The following is a 19800-nucleotide window of genomic DNA, read 5'->3' as shown; positions in this document are numbered from 1 at the left end:
CTATTATTCCAAATACGCATTTGAATTCGAATACGTACATAAGTACAATTGACTCTCTAAAATTTTGTGTAGTTATTTTTATAGTATATACCTACTTGCATTTTCTAGGATAGATTTTTATGCGTTGAATTGGTCTTGAAGGTGGCTTGTTTCATTATTTTTACATTGCCTGGATTTAAAACACATTTCAAGTTTCAATAAAATTGCCAAACAGTTGTTATTTCTACATGATTTACAGTAATTTCAAGGTCAATATGTCATAGGTCGTTGAACTCGTTTTGATGTCTGCTACAACGTCGCATTATAAAAAACAGATGTTAATATGTAAAACAATGTCGACGACCTTGGAATGGCCTTCAAGACGACCTTGGAGGATTTTGCAGCTGCATATCTTTGTCTTACTATCGCCTCTTGTTAATCCCTCCTCTTTCCAACTACTGAATGGACATTTAAATTGGTTGTGCATTTTGCCTCTCTCTAAAACTGGTTTCTTCGTCGGAGTGTCGCCTCTTAGTATACCTTCTCTTTGATAGAGTGTCCTCTTAGTCATTTTTTCTTATTTTCAATAGAAATAATTTTGATGTTCATTATAAGTGGGACACCCTGTACACCCGTTTTATGAAAATTACTTCATACTGTACAGACCATAGACATATATAGACGGAACAGAAGCTGGGACTATCGGCAAGGGGAGTGGTAGGCTTGGAGGGGAAAAGGCAGAGGCCAGATACAGGCACGTCGGGTTAGCTTCGGAAACATTCGGCATGTATATCCACTGTGTTACCCGATTTGCCTGTGTCGCTCCCCTTACCGCGAATCTTACACCCCCCTCTGCTTACGCTCTGTCTATATATGTCTATGGTACAGACCACACATCATCGGTAACAAAGTTAGAAAATTCTTAAGATGAGAGATAAATTACTAAAAAACCCCAAAAACCTGATCATCTTAAATTCAGTTCAGATTTTAGGCAATGAATATGGATAGAGTAAGAAGAATATCGGCGAGTATTGTATTCATTTGCTGTAAAAAAAAAGGAGATCATCTTGTTTAAAGAATAATGATATATATTTGCCTACATACATACAGTGCTACACATGAATAGAAAACGTTTGTATCAAAATCCTTCATAATTCTTATTTCAAAATGCAAGATATTGTGTGTTAATGGAAAGAACAAAAAATTAATGAATTTATCTAATTCACACCCATAAATATGATAGCAAAAGCAATTTTGGTTTGGCTTCTTTTTACTGACAATAGTATAGGATGGGCGGTTTGTACACTTGTAACGGAATCTTAAAGCCATTACAGTTATTCTTAGAACAGTTTCGAATATTGAGTCGCACATTCAAGACTATTAAAAATAGTGTTGGGAAAGTAATTCACCAGAATTGCCAATATGGGGTGTAGAGATCCTAGGTTGGTAGGACTGTGTGGTCTAGTTTCCGTTATATCCCCTTGTAAGACACAGAGAGAGTTGGAGAGAGTAAAAAGTAAAGAGTAAAAATTTAAGGTGTCGGTTATCTGTAACCATCGTAAAGCATATTGAACTGTATGCTTGTTAATATCATCTATGTTATTTTTTGTACTTTGTGATATATGTATAATAAACATCATCTTTTGTGTTCTCTCATACGAGTCGCCTCATCACGCCTTTGAATCCACGTGCAACCTCAACAAATAGTGATAATATTTTTCTTAAATCTTAAAACATACTGGAACCCTTTACGTATTACACATATGTAATACCGCTGCCAGTCCATTTTTAAAGGTGGGGTAGATACTTTCTCATTACTTGAAATAAAATTAAATATATATATATATATATATATATATATATATATATATATATATATATATATATATATATATATATATATATATATATATATATATATATATATATATATATATATATATAAATCTTTGCATATATAATATTTATAATTCCTTCGAAAAGAAATAATATTAATTTAAAACATTTTTTTACACTTTGTTTAATTAAGGAAATACATATCGTCGGTGATACTGCAACACCGCGTATGAGCAGTTTGTAAATACCGCGGTTCTGCATTTTACCGATTTTACAGGAGGAAGAAAAAACTTAATATTTCAGCCATTTTAAGGGATTTCTTTGACTGAACTTTTTTGGGTCAGTTTTAGCACGCCTTGTAATAAATAGTAACATCAATTCATCATAAAAATGCTTAATTGCTGTGTAAAGTTACTTTCACGCACCAAACGTGCCGTCACTTCACCTGATTTCTCTGTAAACGCGCGGTTTTGCCGCCAACTTGCTAAGAGAGACAGATTCACGGTATCCTTGAAACTGCTGGTTCCGTTGGTAAAAAGGCGGCTTCCTATTGGCTATTTCACATGGCGTGACTTTTAAAAAAAGCGAAACAGCGCTTGGCAACCGTGGGCACGAAATCTCAATTTTGCTACTTTTGCAGATACGCGGTATTTACAAACTGCTCATACGCGGTGTTGCAGTATCACCGACGATATAGGATATATGATCTGAAATTGTTTTCCTCTAGAAGATCAATGAAACAGAGTACACAAACATATAGCGAAATCATTTATTAAATGTTGAGTGTTCAATGTGATGTTCATATATTTATATTAAAAATTAAGTCGTTCTTTCAAATAATTATTTCATTTACATTTAACAGTATCTCTGGAATTCATTATTAATACACAAACAAAATAAATTCTTATCTTTTGGTTTTTATACCTCTTTGAGAATGTGAAATTTAAGAAAGTATTTCTCACGAAAGTTATTTACATCTGACATTTTATTTATATATTACTACTACTTTTAAGAGGGAAATCCTATTTGATGGGCTAAAAACATAACAAAATTTGGGAATTTTTTGTTAAGAAACTAGCAATTCGATTTATCTGACATTTAGACCATGTGTTTATGCATCCTTGAAGAAGTTGCAACATTTTTTTTTTCTTTTTTAATAATGTAGGAGTTATGCACCACGTCACGCGAAACTCGTCGTCCGCTGGTATGTATGATATTTACCTTCTAGGTAATCTGAAACATTAAAATGAAACGGCGTTTTACTTTATTCTTATGTAGCTTCAACTTGATGAGTCAGAATACCGATAAATTCTGTACTTCTTTTGTTACATAAAAAAATTGGCGCAAAATTGGACAGCAAAAATTAAAGGTTCAGACCTTTCAATTTGAAAACTCCTCCACACCTCTCAATAAACTTTGTTGTTTTTTGCTATTTCATCAATTTCATGCTACATATGTATAAAGTAAGTCGTCGTTTCATTTTTTAACTGACTTAAAAAAGAAAGAGGTTCTCATGTATTACGTTTGTCCACGAATCTCTCCGTAACTACTGGTCCGATTTTCATGAAACTTATTGTATTTAGTTTAGCTTCAATCAACTTAGGTCATGGAGAATGAATTATCGAAATCGGTTAAGTAGTTTTGAAGTTACACCAAAAATAATAATTCCGTTTCTAGCAAACGGTTCTTTTTTTACGAGCAGTTCTTTTTGTAGACCTACCTATATTTTTTAAATAAACGTAGTTATATAACTTAACTAAAAAGTACAAAATAAAAAAAAAAATTAAAACCGACCTCAAAAAAATAAAAATGCACTGAAAAGTAAAAAATAAGTTTTTTCCCTTATTTAATCTATAACTATAAAATTTTTAAGTCGGCGTCAGATTTACACAGTGGAAATTTCAAAAAGAATATTGATTTAATTATTTAAGAATGGATATCGAAACTTGTTTGTTGTTACTAAAACGAGTTTCTCCTATAATTAAGAAAATATACCATAATGAGAAAAGCAACATTCAGTATATTTTTTTCATATTTTTTATTCGATAATTTAAAACTGCACTGAGAAAGGAGTGGCAGAAACCCTGATCAGTCCAACAGTCTGCACACTGCACAGTTCAACTGTTTTCTCTATACAATGTGTCAGTTAATCTCCACAAATCAAACCGCGCAGGCAATCGGGAGGGAAATGATTAAGCTTGTATAATTCATTTTAAAGATAAGGAATTTGGAGATATCATTTTTCATTAATGAATGATTCAGATTTATGTCTGCCTTATCGCTTTCGAGCACCGGCCTCTGGCTATTCGCATGTACAGTGGCGGCCATATACTTACGTACACCCTTTAACACCACAGAATAACTTTCTTTGAGCAGATAGAGCAGTTTTTTTTAGGATTAGTTTACTACACGTATGTAGTTTTTTCGTTCCGCAGAATTCTCGACAATAGGGAGGGGATTGCGCTGGACTAGTACTGAGGTTTGATAGGTGGACTATTAGCGAGACATATTGCTACGTTCTTTCATTTTCGAAAGCAACAGAGATATTTTTTGAGATCATTAATTTGTAAAGTTTTCGCCTCTCTTATTTATTACTATGTAATTTATCCCGTATAATATATTTTGTCATCTATGGACACAAAATTAAAAAACAAACCTATTATTTCCAAATTTGTTATCGGTAGTCCCTATCTACGTAATTTATGTGAAAAGGGATATTTTGGGAAGTAGATAAAATCAAGAAAAATTTAACACGTAGAACTTTATTTTGCTGAATAGGAATGGCAATCGGCGCTTTTCTATTTGGAATAATAATCGACGCAATTGGACGGAAAGTGGCAATTCCTGTTACCATGGTCATCGTATTTTGCGCTTCAATTTCTCTGTCCTTTGCACAAACAGTTTTCCTGGTGAACTTATGCATATTTATACTTGGATTAGGGTAAGTCTTGCTTGGCAGCTTGTATCTACGTCTACATAGTTGAATACGTAATGTAACAACAACGATCACAAGTAGCATACAGACATCTCGTAAACATTTCAAAGATGTTTACCTAAACCATTCACGACATCTTGTCCTGGGTCCACACTGTGGCGAACAATGTTAGCGCACATTTTACGTGAATATACAGTGACTCGCATTTATTAATACAGAATAAGGTCGAGAATCGCGAAAATTCCCGAAATTAGCGATTTTCGACCTTATTCTGCGATCTTTAAACTTTTGTAGCTCGGAGCAACGTTAACCGATTTTGATGAAATTTTAGGTACGTATACAACTTACTGCAATCTACAAACGGTTTTTTTGAATTTTCATTACAAGCTCACAAAGAAAAGTTTAAAAATCGACCTTTACTATTTTTTTCGCTATTCCGACCAAATACATTTTTTTTTTCAAAACGACCAAATACGTCATTTAGCAAACTAATCCTTCTAGCTTCTCAAAAAAAAAACTCAAGTCGTTTGGACCAATTCTAAAAAAGTTATGCGATTTTAAAAAGTGTTCGAATATTAATGCGAGTCACTGTACATATTAACTGACAATCTCTTCGCCTTGGTGCGTACGTGAAATAACAGTGTTGGCTACCAAATGTCCCTACTAATATGCATGTAATCGTCCAGATTATACGCCAAAGATATATGTAATGCATTCTGTATTGACAGTGTTTACTAGGCATTATGCAAAACCTGACTTTTAAAAAACCGAGTTCGGAATTCTAGCATTCCCAAAAACTGGGTAAACTGGTTTTCGAATTTTCACAAAAAATATAATTAAAATAAAAAAAATATATATGGGCTTATTTTAAAATTTTCAGTTTTTTTTTAATATTTATGGAATTACAAAAATATAACAAAATAAAATATACTCTATCTGTAAAAAACAAAAAAAAAACTAAAATAACTAAAATCCGTACAAAATATAAATTATAAATCTTTATTTCATTTACTATTTTTCTTCCGAAAATTTGAACTTCTGAAGATTAGTTTTACAGTAAACTGTTACCTACTACAATATGCTTGCATTCGAGGCGATTTCAAGTCAAAATGTTTACGTTTTTAATTAAATAATTAATTCATTTTTACATATTAATTCTAGGGTAAACTTGCCGATGAACTGGGCCCTCGCCGATTTCGATGACCTTCACATGTGTTGTCAAAGTCGTCATTCTAAGCAACATTTTAGTATACATATAAAGTCGGGGTTTTTAAAATTTTAAATTCGGGTTTCGTATTTTTCAAATTTATAAAAAAAAAAACGGTTTTTAAATCCGGTTTTTAAAAACCGACAAACCAGTGTTTACGTATAATATTTGTAAATTTTACAAGAACTGTAAAGAAAAAATGGATTTTTATTAGAAACGATTAGTGCTATAACTTTTAGAAGAGGAAGATTTTATTCGGAAACTTGGGAGTGGTTGTACGTTTGTACTCGGAATGGAAAGCAATGATCATGTTCGGTAGATATCACCTTAGGGGGCTACAGGATTATTGAAATCTCAAAAAACCGATTTTTTTATTAGAGAATGTGTCATCCTTTGTGAACATTTACAATAATGTTTCACGAGGAAATTCGAATAATTACGGCAATTATAGCGCTAAACGAAGTCGAGTGCACCGTCGAGTAATGGCCTTGCAGAGCAGTATTGGTGTTGGAGACTTAACTTTGAGCAGTTTATCTCGAAACTACATTGTGGAACACCGTGTACATCATAACTTTTGAACGAATGAATATTTTCACTTGAAATGTTAACTGGAGGCGTAGAATTCCTTTCTCTAAGGTGCGAAACTTCTGTATCAACATTGGATGTTTGTAAAATATTTTATAACTAAAAAAGGCGATTTTTCCATAAAAATGTGGGGAAAAATTGATTCGTGTGTGACTTTCACTATTTTTGTTTCAGTTCGCCAGTAAAGTTCAACACTGTAGTTTTTAGTGTAGAAATTATCCACCCCAAAGCATTTTGCTTTTCTTGGGACTATGTACACGGACTACAGCTGCGCGTTACGCCAACTCTCTTTAGCGTTAAATAACTTCACTGATTTTCAACATTCTGACAATATTTTTTTTAAATTACTCATAAAAGCGTGCATAAAATACTGTGAAAAGTGTCGGTGTGATGATTATTTGGTATCTAAGCAATCCAACCCAAAAGAAACTGTCGATTTTAGTCGTTCAATAGTCCTGTAACTCCTGTACCCCCTGTGTCCCTCTTTGCTAAAATTGGTAGCTCAGAAAAGAGTTGATTTACTTTTGTATTTATGAGTTAACAATTAATCTTCTCTTTACAGTTTTCATAACATTTACAAGTACCATGTGCGCATACGTAAACACTTTGGCGATACGGAATGCATTATTATTTAAAATACTCAAAATAGTTGGATTATTGAGTTCCTTTTTGAACTAATTTTTATTAGAACAATCACAACAATCCATTGCAATCCTTCTTATTCAGAAAAAAAACTGAACATTATATACATTTTAATGTTTGTTGGCCGAGGTAACAATGTTGTTACATTGTTTCTTGGTTCGGTCATTGAGCGACAGCGAGTCGTGCTCGACGTACAGTGGTCCAATTTGCTGATTCTGGCTGACCAAAATTATTTACAATGCTTAGTAGATTTAGGACGTTTCCGAAAAATACCTTATACAGGTTTTTTAAATAAATTTTTTTAATCTTTTTTTTTTAAATTTAAACAAACTAACGAAAAGGCAATAATTGTTGAATTTAACAATAAAAACAAAAAAGTACTTACAAATGTTTCCAATGTTTAAAAAATAGAAGGTGAATAATAATACTGAGGAAAAAAGGAAAAAAAGTAATATTATTTTTAATTTTTGTAATACACACTATAGGCTAAAAATATGAATTAGGAAAATATAGACTAAGAAAGAATATACATATATGTTCGTTGAGGAAACCGCATGAAAACGGCAGAGTGTTCTAAGCAGTCCATGCGAACGTGTCGTGACTTTCATACCGAATGTTCGGGATATTTTATATTCTTTCAGGCAGTGTTTATGAAAATACTCTATTGAACAATATATTGAACAAGGTGTGTACCAATGAAATTATAGGTGAAATGGACCCTGAATTCAATCAATCAAAACTGAATACAGTCAAGCTAGGTTGTAAGCTTTAGCTTAGGTTGGAAGTTGTTCAGATAAAAGACAAACATAAATTGGACATTTTAAAATATCGTGTGTTATCTGGGATTGTTTTTAACGAACACATATTGTGTTAATATTGCAAAACAAAATTATTTTTAACGAAATATGTTCGGTAACCATTTGTAAGAAAAATATAAGCATCTTAAATATCCGATGAACAACGTATTTCGTATAAAGGCAATCTTTGTTTCTAGGAAAGAACAATTACTTGATTCAGACTATCAGTTTATTTCCTTTAGATTAGCTGGCAATAACGTGGTCATAAGAGTCTACTTGATCGAGTTCTTGCCGACAAAACAAAGGGGCCGTTGTTTGGTTATTTTGGATACGCTGGGAATAATGGGTTCTGTGTCCACTTTAGGTAAACGTAGTACAAAAATACCACAAATTATGCATATCCAATGTTGGTTCATTTCAAATTCTAAATGATGATTATCGCTTGATTATTTGCAACAAAATATGAAGTTCCTAATTTAAAGAAATTAAATTTGTTAAATGTATTGTGTTAATTGTGAACAGGACTGTCATGGCTGCTTTTGCCTTCGGTTATACGTTTTCAAAATAAACGATTCCGACCATATTCGTGGCGAGTCGTTACAGGATTAGGAGGCATTCCGAACTTAATCATGGCTTGTGTAATGGGTTTATTACCAGCAAGTCCTAGATATTTACTTTACCGTCGTCGTCAGGAAGAAGCCATCGCAGTACTTCAACAGATGTATGCAATTAATAACTCAAAGCATGCCAACACATACTCAGTACGACAATCCGATGTTATAGAAAATGTTGGCTATCAAGTCACTTTCCCGATAACTGGAACTTAAGTTTGATATGATCTCCGTTTTTATAGTCTCGCCGTGTATAATCCATGGTAGAAATACAGTGGGGTTGTGAAAGTAATAGTAAATAGAGTGAAAATGGTAGAGTACAAGTACCAAGGATCGCAAGCGCAGTTTAGTTTTGGTGAACACCAAGTTGAACAGAAGTTTTGAATCTGTGTATACAGTCTTCTAATGTGCTGAGAAGGTATTTTGTTGCTTGTACTCTAAAGGGTATCGTTTTACATACTACTCGAATCTGTCCCAAGTATACACCTACCTCACTACGTATATTTCTCCTATTCACTATAGCATGGCACTAATTCATGCACGTAACAGCTGTTAACAGAATCATCAACGGTTTCTTTCTTATTATTCGCCTTTCACTTCTTTGAAACAGCAAACAAATGAAATAAAGCTGGTAGGTCACCGAACAGTAGGTATCTTGGAGATTATTGTACATACCAGTGAACGGCGGATATACCGTACGCCCGTACCTCTAAAAGCGGTGGGGGAACTCACGCATGCGCGCGATGGGCGCCGCGACATCGAACCAATCAACGCCAAGATGGGAAACGATGGGAAAAGAAACGACGCCAGCGCCAAGCCAAATCAACTACCAAGTCAAGTGAGTCCGCAGCCAACCAGCGTCGACGGGGAATCGGTTGTCGACGCTGGTTGGCTGCGGACTCACTTGACTTGGTAGTTGATTTGGCTTGGCGCTGGCGTCGTTTCTTTTCCCATCGTTTCCCATCTTGGCGTTGATTGGTTCGACGTCGCGGCGCCCATCGCGCGCATGCGTGAGTTCCCTCACCGCTTTTTTTTCAATTTTTTTTCTATTCAATATGGCGGATCCAATATGGAGGCGATAATCTGCGAAATTGGGAGATAGTTTAATAATACTATTAATAAAAATCCGAAAATGACTCGAACGGCTTGAAAATGAAGTGATTACGAATCGACATGAGTCGCTGATTACGAATCTGAAGCCAGATTTTCAAAATTCAAAATGGTGGATGGAACATTGCCGATCAAAATTTTGAAAAATTTTCAATTTCCATGAAAATTTGCATGTAGGGGTTCTTTGGTTCTCTCTTTACGAATCCGCTGTCAGATTTCCAAAATTCAAAATGGCGGATGGAACATGGCGGACCAAAATTTTGAAAATTATTCAATTTTCATGTAAATTTGCATGCAGGGGTTCTTTGGGCCTCTCTTTGTAATTCCCCTGTCAGATTTCCAAAATTCAAAGTGGCGGATGGAATATGGCGGACCAAAAATTTGAAAAAATTCAAATTTCTTGTAAATTTGCATGTAGGGGTTCTTTAGGTCTCTCTTTACGAATCCGCTGTGAGATTTCCAAAATTCAAAGTGGCGGATTTGTGACCAAAGTGGCTATTTTGAATTTTGGAAATCTGACAGCGGATTCGTAAAAAGAGACTCAATGAACCCTTACATGCAAATTTACATGAAATTTGAAAAATTTGAAAAATTTTGGTCGGCCACGTTCCATCCGCCATTTTGAATTTTGAAAATCTGGCTTCAGATACGTGATCAGTGGCCTCAAAAATCCCGAGTAATTATTTCATAATCATTTCGGGTAACTTACATTCCCTTGGAACAAGATCTTGGGTGTATAGCCGGCATATGGAATCCACGATTTTGAATTTGAAGGTGATCCGGTTGACGTGGAATGACCCATATTTATAAAGAAAAATCGCATAATGTATAGCGAGACTAAGGAACGGCTGCGGTTAGACCAACAAAATTACATTTCTCGGCGCTCTTTCTTAACAAAGAATAGCAATCTCTCGTAATATAAAAATCGGCCGTAATGAGTAAAACAGTATTTCCTCGTTGAGGGCTCGCTGGTCGGGACCGGCGATGAGCCCGCATCGTGAACAGAGTTCTAATTCCGAGCGATCGTTTCTCACTTCTTTCTGGCCGAAGGGGGGAGCGAGTTGGAACACTTTGCGTGTGCGGCGAGCGTGCGCGACGAGCGCGAGCGTTCAGATGGAATCGTGACTGTTCGACGCATGCGCGCCACGGTCAGATAGCCAGGCACGGCACGAGCCTTTTTCGCGCCCTAGGCGAACTTGTCCAATTGCGCCCTTTATTATAATACATTTATTTGAGATTATTGATGACCTTAGTCCGAATTTTTATTGGTATTTTAAAACAGTTGCAGTACAATTTGTAGTATTTCATTTAAAAGTTTAGTTTCAAGAATGCCAACAATGGAAATACCATTTTGCGCCCCTTGTCAACCTTACGCCCTATGCAGTTGCCTAATTTTTAAGAGTAAATTCATAAATATTCTCAAATAAATGTATTATAATAAAGGGCGCAATTTGAGCCGGGCCTACGTCAAGATTTTGCGAAAGCGGTTTTCGTGCTCACGGTAAGCGCTCGCGACCATCGCGCACGCAAAGGACAGAGTTTCAGGCGTCTGAAAGATGGATCTCGCTCTCGCCTCCGCCGGACAAGAGCGAGACAGAAGTGGTGGGGATAGCGAAAAGTCCACAACGTGTACAACAAACCGAGCTCTCAACGAGGCAATACTGTAATCGAAACGTAACTGAACTTGATCGGTTCAGTACCTCGCGCGCTCAGGTGGGAACGCTCCCCACCACATACAGCCTCACACGACCAGAGTCAGCAATAAATCGTGGCCTCCCAGCGCAGTAGGACTCTTATACTGCTCGACACTATTTTTGGCCACATATATGAGTATAAATACATTAATTGAAAATAAATGGGTACAGAAAAGGCATATACCTTCAGGGTTTTTCACTTACCCCAGAACGCGCGAGCGAGAACAGATGAATTGACCAAGTAGTCAGTCGCTGTCCTAAAGAAGAAATTGGATTTTGGATGTTCCAAAGTCTTGCTCAGGGTTTTTGCGTCCTTTCTCCTGAGCCTGAGGACAAATGTCGAGGCAATTGTCTGAAAAAGACACCGCAAGGCATCTGTTACTGTGCGCGCGTTCAGAGTTAAGTGGATAACCCAGTACATCCTTTTAAACATCATGTAAGAAGTAAATAAGGTAGAGAAAACAATTTAAATATACGAAATTTACATACAACTTTAGAAAACTTATAACGAGGGCTAATTTATTGCGACACATTTTTTTGTGGATAAAGTTTGTCGCTTTGAAGAGTCACTTGTGTACTAATTCCTAAATTTGAATAATTGATCATTTAAAACAATCCCATCTATTTATCAGTTGATAAACTATTTACTTTACATGAATGTCGTTTAACTTTTCCCGTGACCGCCCCTACAGCACACTTTGTTGCAGCAACTTTGCAGAACCGTTGCTTCATATTCCAATGTTGCAAGTTGCATTGCAATTTTCCTGCAATATTGTGGAAACATTGCGGTGGAATACTGCAATGGTCACGTTTGTGCAATGTTTCGGGAATATTGCGCACACACTGCGGTACAATACTCGCGGAATATTGCACACATATTGCGGTACAGTACTCGGAGAATACTGTGCACATATTGCGGTGCTATACTCGTGAGATATTACGGTACAATACGTACTCGCGGAATATTGCGGGCCAATACCAACTCGTGGAATACTGCGCACATATTGCGGTGCAATGCTCGTGGAATATTAGATGTCCCAATTACTGCCAGTCCCCCTATTATTGCCATTTCATTTATTTTACTTAATAAAAACGTAACGTATAAATAATAGCGTACAATAACAATAATAAAAATAGTCCCAAATTAATAATAAAATCGTTATGGACACTATTCTTTATACGTCACTTGTACGGTCTTACATTGCCCTTGCAAACTACGTGGAGCGTTCCTGCAATGTCGACGACAGAATACAGTCTTACATATTTGCACTTGCAACCTACGTGGAGCGTTCCTGCAATGTCGACTACACAATACGGTCTTACATTTCACTTACAACCTCCAAGGGAATATATGTGAACATGAACAATGTAATATAAGTATTTAATACAATTACTCAATTAGCACTATAGGGTTTAAGCAAACTGTTAAATTGTATACAGCAGTAAAAGATATTTGTAACCAAGTCTGAGCAGTGAAATGTAAATCCACAAACACTAAAAATTAGAAAACAAATATATATATATATATATGTATGTATGTTAAACGATTTTATTAAATATGCATTAAAAACTAAAAAAAAAATTCTTGTTCTACAATTTCGATGATGTTTTTTCACTTAAAATAAAATCGCAGGATATTTCATAACAGAATATGAATCAATTTAATATAAAATCAAGCGTCGAAATGAATTTGTTGTCAGATATCCGGCTCCCCGATTGGGAGATGTAATGGGGTTTGTCAAAATGAGTCTTCGTTTTTTAATAATTTGAGTTTAAAGTTTTGCAAGGTAGGAGTATAAGTTCGAATATGTAACAATCTTATCAATCAGCGGTTGTAGCTGCGGCTTTAAAGTGTTCGTCTACGATGCTACAGATCGTGGGTTCCAATACCCCTGGGGAAAAAAAATTTTCTATGAGAAAAATACACACACGGGCTTTATACTACTAATTCTGAACACATTCATGTCGTCGCGTCCCTCACAGACACATATATACCGTTATTTTTTATTTTTGGCCCTACTGCCCGAAACATTGCAGGACCATTGATGTAAAATCTCCGAAACGTTGCGTGATCATTGCTGTAAAATCTCCGAAACGTTGCGTGACCACTGCTGTAAAATCTCCGAAACAATGTTGCAGAAATATCTCGTGCAATGTTGAGGGGCGGACATAACAATTTACTTGTAACGTCTCAGGAATATCTCGTGCAATATTCCAAATGTTGCACCGCAAGACAACTGAGACATTTCTGCAACGCAGTGTGCTGTACGGGCGATCGGTAAAATATAATGTCCAGCAGTATACAAGTTGAACTATGCACTTCGTCATAGTCCGCACATTTTCTTTGTACATTTAAAGGGATACACTTCCGAATGGCCTCAGTGGCCGATCGACACGAGGGGGGTGGAGAGGGGGTGTGGACCCTAAATCTAAAATTGTAGCTTCGGGTATTTATTAGTTTCCGAAATATTAATAAAAAATTATTGTTAATTTTTTTTACAAATTATTTTTTTGAACTAGGGGAGACCGGGGCTAAAAGTTCCGATTTCGATAAAACATAAAAAATGACTAGAAAATAATGTAGTTATTCTCTTCACTATTGACTAATTTCTTGTTAAATTTATTATATTTTCTGATTTTAAGCTTGTATTTGATTTATTGTAATAGGTTTTTCGTAGGAAGTAATTTATTTGTGGCTGATCGAAGCGGAACTTCTTACCCCTATTTGGGGCAAGTTGTTATCGCATTGGGGTAAGTTGTTACTAAGATATAAGAGTTGCCTTTAATGACATATTTTTTTATTTTCTAATGAAATAAAACAGAATTTTATTGATAATGTTTATTTATGAAGGTTCGGACCAACAAAAATTTATTATCTTTAAAAAAGAAACAAAACGATATAATAACCATAAACATTATCTTTGGTATAAAAACTATAATCTACTAATCAGTCTTATATTCAACTGTATGTAGGTACCTACTTATTGAGATTCGTACTTGTAGCCTACTGTGGCCTCTTGTCGACATTATATTATTTTAATAAATCTCGATAGAATCATGTGGCAGATATTGAATTCTCTACCGACAGTTTTTATTTATCTTTACGCATAACTTCGATCGAAGTCGTGTCCCTTTCCGCCTTTCATTCATATGTTCGCATCTTAAAGCACAGCAGAAACAATTTAAGGCGAATGTCCCAATTTCTGCACATTTCGTATTTTTCTTTTTATATGCGTTACGTTTGTACTGTAGTTGCAACAAAAAATTCTAAATTTTTTAAACATTTACGCGAGTGTTGCACGAGTTTGGGGCGATACATACATCGCTATTTTTCATGAGCAGAAATAAGGACATTTAGAGCATTACATATTTAATTACAAATTACTAATAGTTAAACATCTTGAAATATCTTTCTTAAATAGTTTTTGAATTGGCTGATTTATTATTAAAGAATTAATCAATTACTGTGCAAATTTTGATCACAAACAATTTTTTTTATACCGTCTTTATGACGACTTACCTCTTAAATGAGCAGAAATTGGGACATTCACCTTGTACATTTACGGTAGGGCAAGTTATTACGGTAACAACGTGCCCCAAGTCACGGTAACAACTAGCCCCTATCGACACATGTAGCAATTTGAAGGACTATTCTGCTTATACATATATTCAAACGATAAACGCTATTACACCATGTTCTTAAATGTCATCTGATCCATAAGAACGAATAAATCTATAATATCGACGTTAAATAATTCAAATAGACCAAAAAATAATGATAGAAAAATATTTACATATCTGATGCCCGACTAATAGGTTCTTGTTTACAACCACACGAATCGTTGTCGCGGACGCTATTAACATGGGCGACAGAGTGGCGTGATCAACTCACACGGAAAAAATAATTTAAAGTACAACGCTCTTTTTATTTTCAAGATAGAGCCGTCGGAACAATTTACCCCCGGAACTTTTAGCCCCGGTCTCCCCTACATACACGTTGCCCTAACGGGGATCCATCCTGACACCCTAATTTGTTCTACGGACAATTGGACGCATTTCCCTTACCTTCGCGTGCCCCTCAGATGCCTAAATGGGCGCCTGAAATTCAAAGCCAATTTTCTCGAAAACGAAGCGTGATATTAAAAAATTGTATTTTATATTTTCGTCTTATTTTGGCCTGTATAATCACCCCCACTAGAGTATTGACTATCAATAGAGTAATAGGTATCCACCCTCTATAATAGGATGGATCTGACCCGCAAGTTTCTGGTTCAAATTTTCAAACTCACATCGGTCGCTATCATGCTTTACGCGCCCCCCTCACTCATCTAGCCCCAACCAATACTAATATCCAGAACAACTTGGAAAGTGGAATGCGTTGTGGGAATAAGTAAATAGAAATACTAAAAGTTTTTTATTAATATCTTGGAAACTAATAAATTCCCGAAGCAACAATTTTAGATTTAGGGTCCACACGCCCTCCCCACCCCTCCCCGCAAACCTAGTGTCGATCGGCCACTGGGGCCATTCCGATGTACAGCCATTTAAAGTATTGAAAAACGTGTTTACAATAAAATAATGAAATATTAACTTATTGAAAAATCTTATGAATATTCTATGAAATAAAGTTTTGTTTCCGATGCTTAAATGAGGGTTACCTCACTTAAATAGAAAACCATACACGCAGAACGGAAATCTTTGTACAGGTGCCACAGCCGTTTGACTTTTTTTTAAATAAATTTATTGACATGTTTGTGATCGCTCCAAACCATTTCAAATACCTTGTACCTAATGAAAATTAAAAGATTTTGAGACAGTCATTAAGCAACTTCTACATTCTACAGATCAATTGTACATTACGTACGGTTAAGCCAATCCATCGAATAATATTCTCACGCAGTTCTAATAGAAAATATTGAGAAACTAATAAGACTTTAATTTTCATTAGTAGATGATTCATTGGAGATTTGGCTGTATGCCGGCTAAACAAAAGGTCGAGGTTTGAGGTGGCGAGACACAAAGGAAAATTTGAGTTTAGTTTGGTTTCAAAGCAAATATTTGTAAACTCTTGGACAATAATTTCATTATTTTCTAAACAATATCGATGTGAAAAAACGCCAAAGTCATACATCAAGTGTATATCCCTCGGCGCGAAGACACGCCGCGCCAACAGCATTCAAAGTGTTAATATACAGGGTGTTTCACCTAAATTTATCACCTGAAATATTTCTGTTTTAAATTTAAAATTTAGCTCGTAACAAGTGGCAAACATAAACAAAGACATGTTGGTAAACAAGTGAAGCATTCTAAAAGGTCGAAATTTACCAGAACGTCACTTCGCAGTGGCACCGAAAATTAAATAGAAAATTTTGTTTATACGACCTTCAGTGATCTTAAGAGACTTATTGTTGTAGGTCATTGAATTCGTTTTTCACGTGGCTATCAGGTACCGACAAATAAAATATAGCACTCCATTTAAACAAAAAAAGTTGACCTTCGTATCTCATTAACCCCTCCGCACAGAATCAGTAGCGGATTTAACAAGGCGGCTGATGAGCAGTTGCCGCCTAGGCCCCTGCACAGAAGGCCCCGCAGGGCCCCATGACAAAAAAAATTATGATTAGGTATAGGTATCCAAACACTACATTTTTTTCGCACTACTACACTTGGCCCGTTTTTAGTAAACTACGGCTTCATTTTCCCGAAAAAATGGGCCCTTCCCCAAAAGGCTCCCTTAGGGCCTGATCTTAAAAAGAATTATTATGATTTTAACCAAACACTATATTTTTTTTCTGTATTACTATATTTAGCTCGTTTTTAGTAAACTGCTTCCTCACTTCCCCCCCAAAAATGGGCCCCTCAGAACGTTTGCCACCTGGGCCTTTTTTATTAAATCCGCCACTGGACAGAATAAAACTATTGTTACTATACGGTGGCCCCCACAAAACTATGCAAGTTCTGTAGGAAATATTTATATGAAATTTTAAATATAACAGAAATATTTCAGGTGGTAAAGTTAGATGCAGTACTCTGCATATACATATGTATGTGAGTACATACACACGTGTACTTTTCACTATATACTAATAAGAGCTACAAACGTGCAAGAGAAAATATATATATTTCATTTAAAAATATATCAATGATCTCTTAAAAAACTTTAAAAATCTCTTTGGAAGAAAATCTTCTCGTCTAGCATATTAACCCTTCAAAGCCATTCAGATCATTTTGAAAACATTTGTTCGCATCATGACAACGTAAAGACATAAATACTTAGGTATCCTATTTTTGCAAAGGTATACATCTTACAATCTTCTTGTTTTAGGTAAACAACTTAGACAACTGTGTTACGCCAGACGACGAGGATGACGATAATAGAAATAATTTCGTTAAAGCAGTTCGGAAATTTTGTATAAAGACGTACACGCGCTTGCGGATGCTATTTGAACCGCGATTTAGACGCACTACCAAATTGGGAATTTGCATTGGGTTTCTACAAGTACCTGGGTAAAAAAGATTTCTCCAAGATTCAGTAACTGAAAATGTAATGGTTTATTTTTATTTTCAAAGAAAAGTGCATATTAAAAATGTTAAGAAGTATTTAACTTTTATGAAATTATATCACTATTTTTTTTTATAATACATTTTTTACGTTTGTTAATATTAAGTTCACGCAGTAAGTTCACAATCAAAGGGGGTTGTAGTTTAATAAGTAATAATAATCATGGTGGTTAGAATCATTTGGTTAGCATTGTGGATTACTCGACTACTTCAGGAAATGGAAAAGTTCGATAAAGCAATAAATAAAAGTTCTACATGCACTATTGATTTGCAACATATAACACTGGGAATGTTACACGATTGCCAAGAAGTAGATAACGATTGTTTCACGCTTCTTCTGTATTTATCCGGTGGCTACATGCTAGGAGAAGTTTTGTTACTAGCTGGAATCGATGTCATTGGCAGAAAAGCATTTCTAGGTAAATGTAATAAATTTACATGCTATTTTAGTGTTCCCCTAAAACTATTAAATATGTATTTTGCATATACCGATACAACCAGCTGTAAATATTAGTCGCGTCACGTCGCGATAAACCATTTTAACCATTACTGCTATCGTTGAAGAGGTGTAAAACAATTTTACTATCGTAATGTTCCTTTTTATATCATTTCCAGCGGTTGCGGGAGTAATGGAAGCGGCAGCATTACTTATTTTATTATTTAGAATTCACAGTGCGACGCGAATTGTTCTTTCATTCGTCATACTAGGAACTTACGCAATCAGTCGTACAACGAGCACGATCCTGTTGCTAGAAAATTATTCTACTGGCTTAAGGTCAATTGAAAATCTTTTTACAAAGTTTCAATTTATTTCCTTTCTATAGATGTCCCACGTTCATCAGTTCATTGCGAATTTATTTTACCACGTTTATTTTTAGAGGTACGATTATTGGATTGACAAGCGTCCTTCCGCATTTGGTAGCCGCTGTGACCAAATTTTTGGGGACCATACATTGCTCCTCCAGTATCATTTTCATGTCTGGAATATCATTGGGTGAGTAAACGAGACTTTTCATCTGACAATGATCAAGATTTGATTATATCACAAAATACCATGGTTTCAGGAGCAGCCATTGCAGGATCACAAATGCCTGACTTAACTCGTTTACCGATGCAAGAATAATTTATATACCTATACCATTACTTTTTCTGCAATTTCAAATAATTTTGGTAAATTACAAATAACTGTGTATGTAGAAGTTGCAATCCTGAATATCATACCCACATTCAGACATACAAAAATCCAGAATTATATTTCGAATTTGATGTTATCAGTGGCTTATACCTACATATGTTGTTATCGATTGTATAAGAATAAATTCAGATATGAAGCAGTTAGATTCGCTATATTACCTATATAAAAACGCCGAGACCGGTTTTATCATAGATAGCCAAAGGCTTAAAGCGGCAGTAACACACGACAGAACAATGCTATAGGTGAAAAGAAATATTGAAATTATACATGGAACGTATAATTGTATAGTAGGGCAGAGCGATACTGTATAGGCGAAAATTTAAATTTGAATTTTCAGTTGGCCTGGGTGCGGGATAATTGTCTTTTGATTAACCAAACACAACTGTAAAAAAAATTGGAAAAATATTCATGTCTGCAGGTTCCTTTCTCTCCTAAAAATGATTATATTTTCATACTATATAGGCGAAAATTTAAATTTTAATTTTCAGTTGGCCTCGGTGCGGGATAATTGTTTGTGGATTAACCAAACACAACTGTAAAAAAATTAGAAAAATATTCATGTCTGCAGGTTCTTTTTTCCTAAAAATGATTATATAATATGATATAGGCGAAAAATTAAATTTGAATTTTTAGTTGGCCTGGGTGCGG

The 19800-nt window shown here is 35.2% G+C and overlaps 1 protein-coding gene across 1 annotated transcript; it reads left to right on the top strand.

Annotated features, from left to right (window-relative positions):
- Positions 1 to 4589: 4589 nt before the first annotated feature.
- LOC143373963 (synaptic vesicle 2-related protein) lies at positions 4590 to 19412 on the top strand (the record flags this gene model as incomplete). Its single annotated transcript, XM_076821728.1, has 8 exons — positions 4590 to 4756; positions 8224 to 8345; positions 8504 to 8742; positions 17722 to 17903; positions 18132 to 18376; positions 18573 to 18732; positions 18836 to 18951; positions 19022 to 19412. Coding segments are annotated over 8 exons (1290 nt in total), but the record flags the coding sequence as incomplete, so codon positions are not given.
- Positions 19413 to 19800: the final 388 nt, after the last annotated feature.

The sequence above is a fragment of the Andrena cerasifolii genome, chromosome 10 (assembly GCF_050908995.1).
Source record: "Andrena cerasifolii isolate SP2316 chromosome 10, iyAndCera1_principal, whole genome shotgun sequence".
NCBI classification, from domain to species: domain Eukaryota; kingdom Metazoa; phylum Arthropoda; class Insecta; order Hymenoptera; family Andrenidae; genus Andrena; species Andrena cerasifolii.
This window is presented reverse-complemented; position numbering and strand designations above follow the sequence as displayed.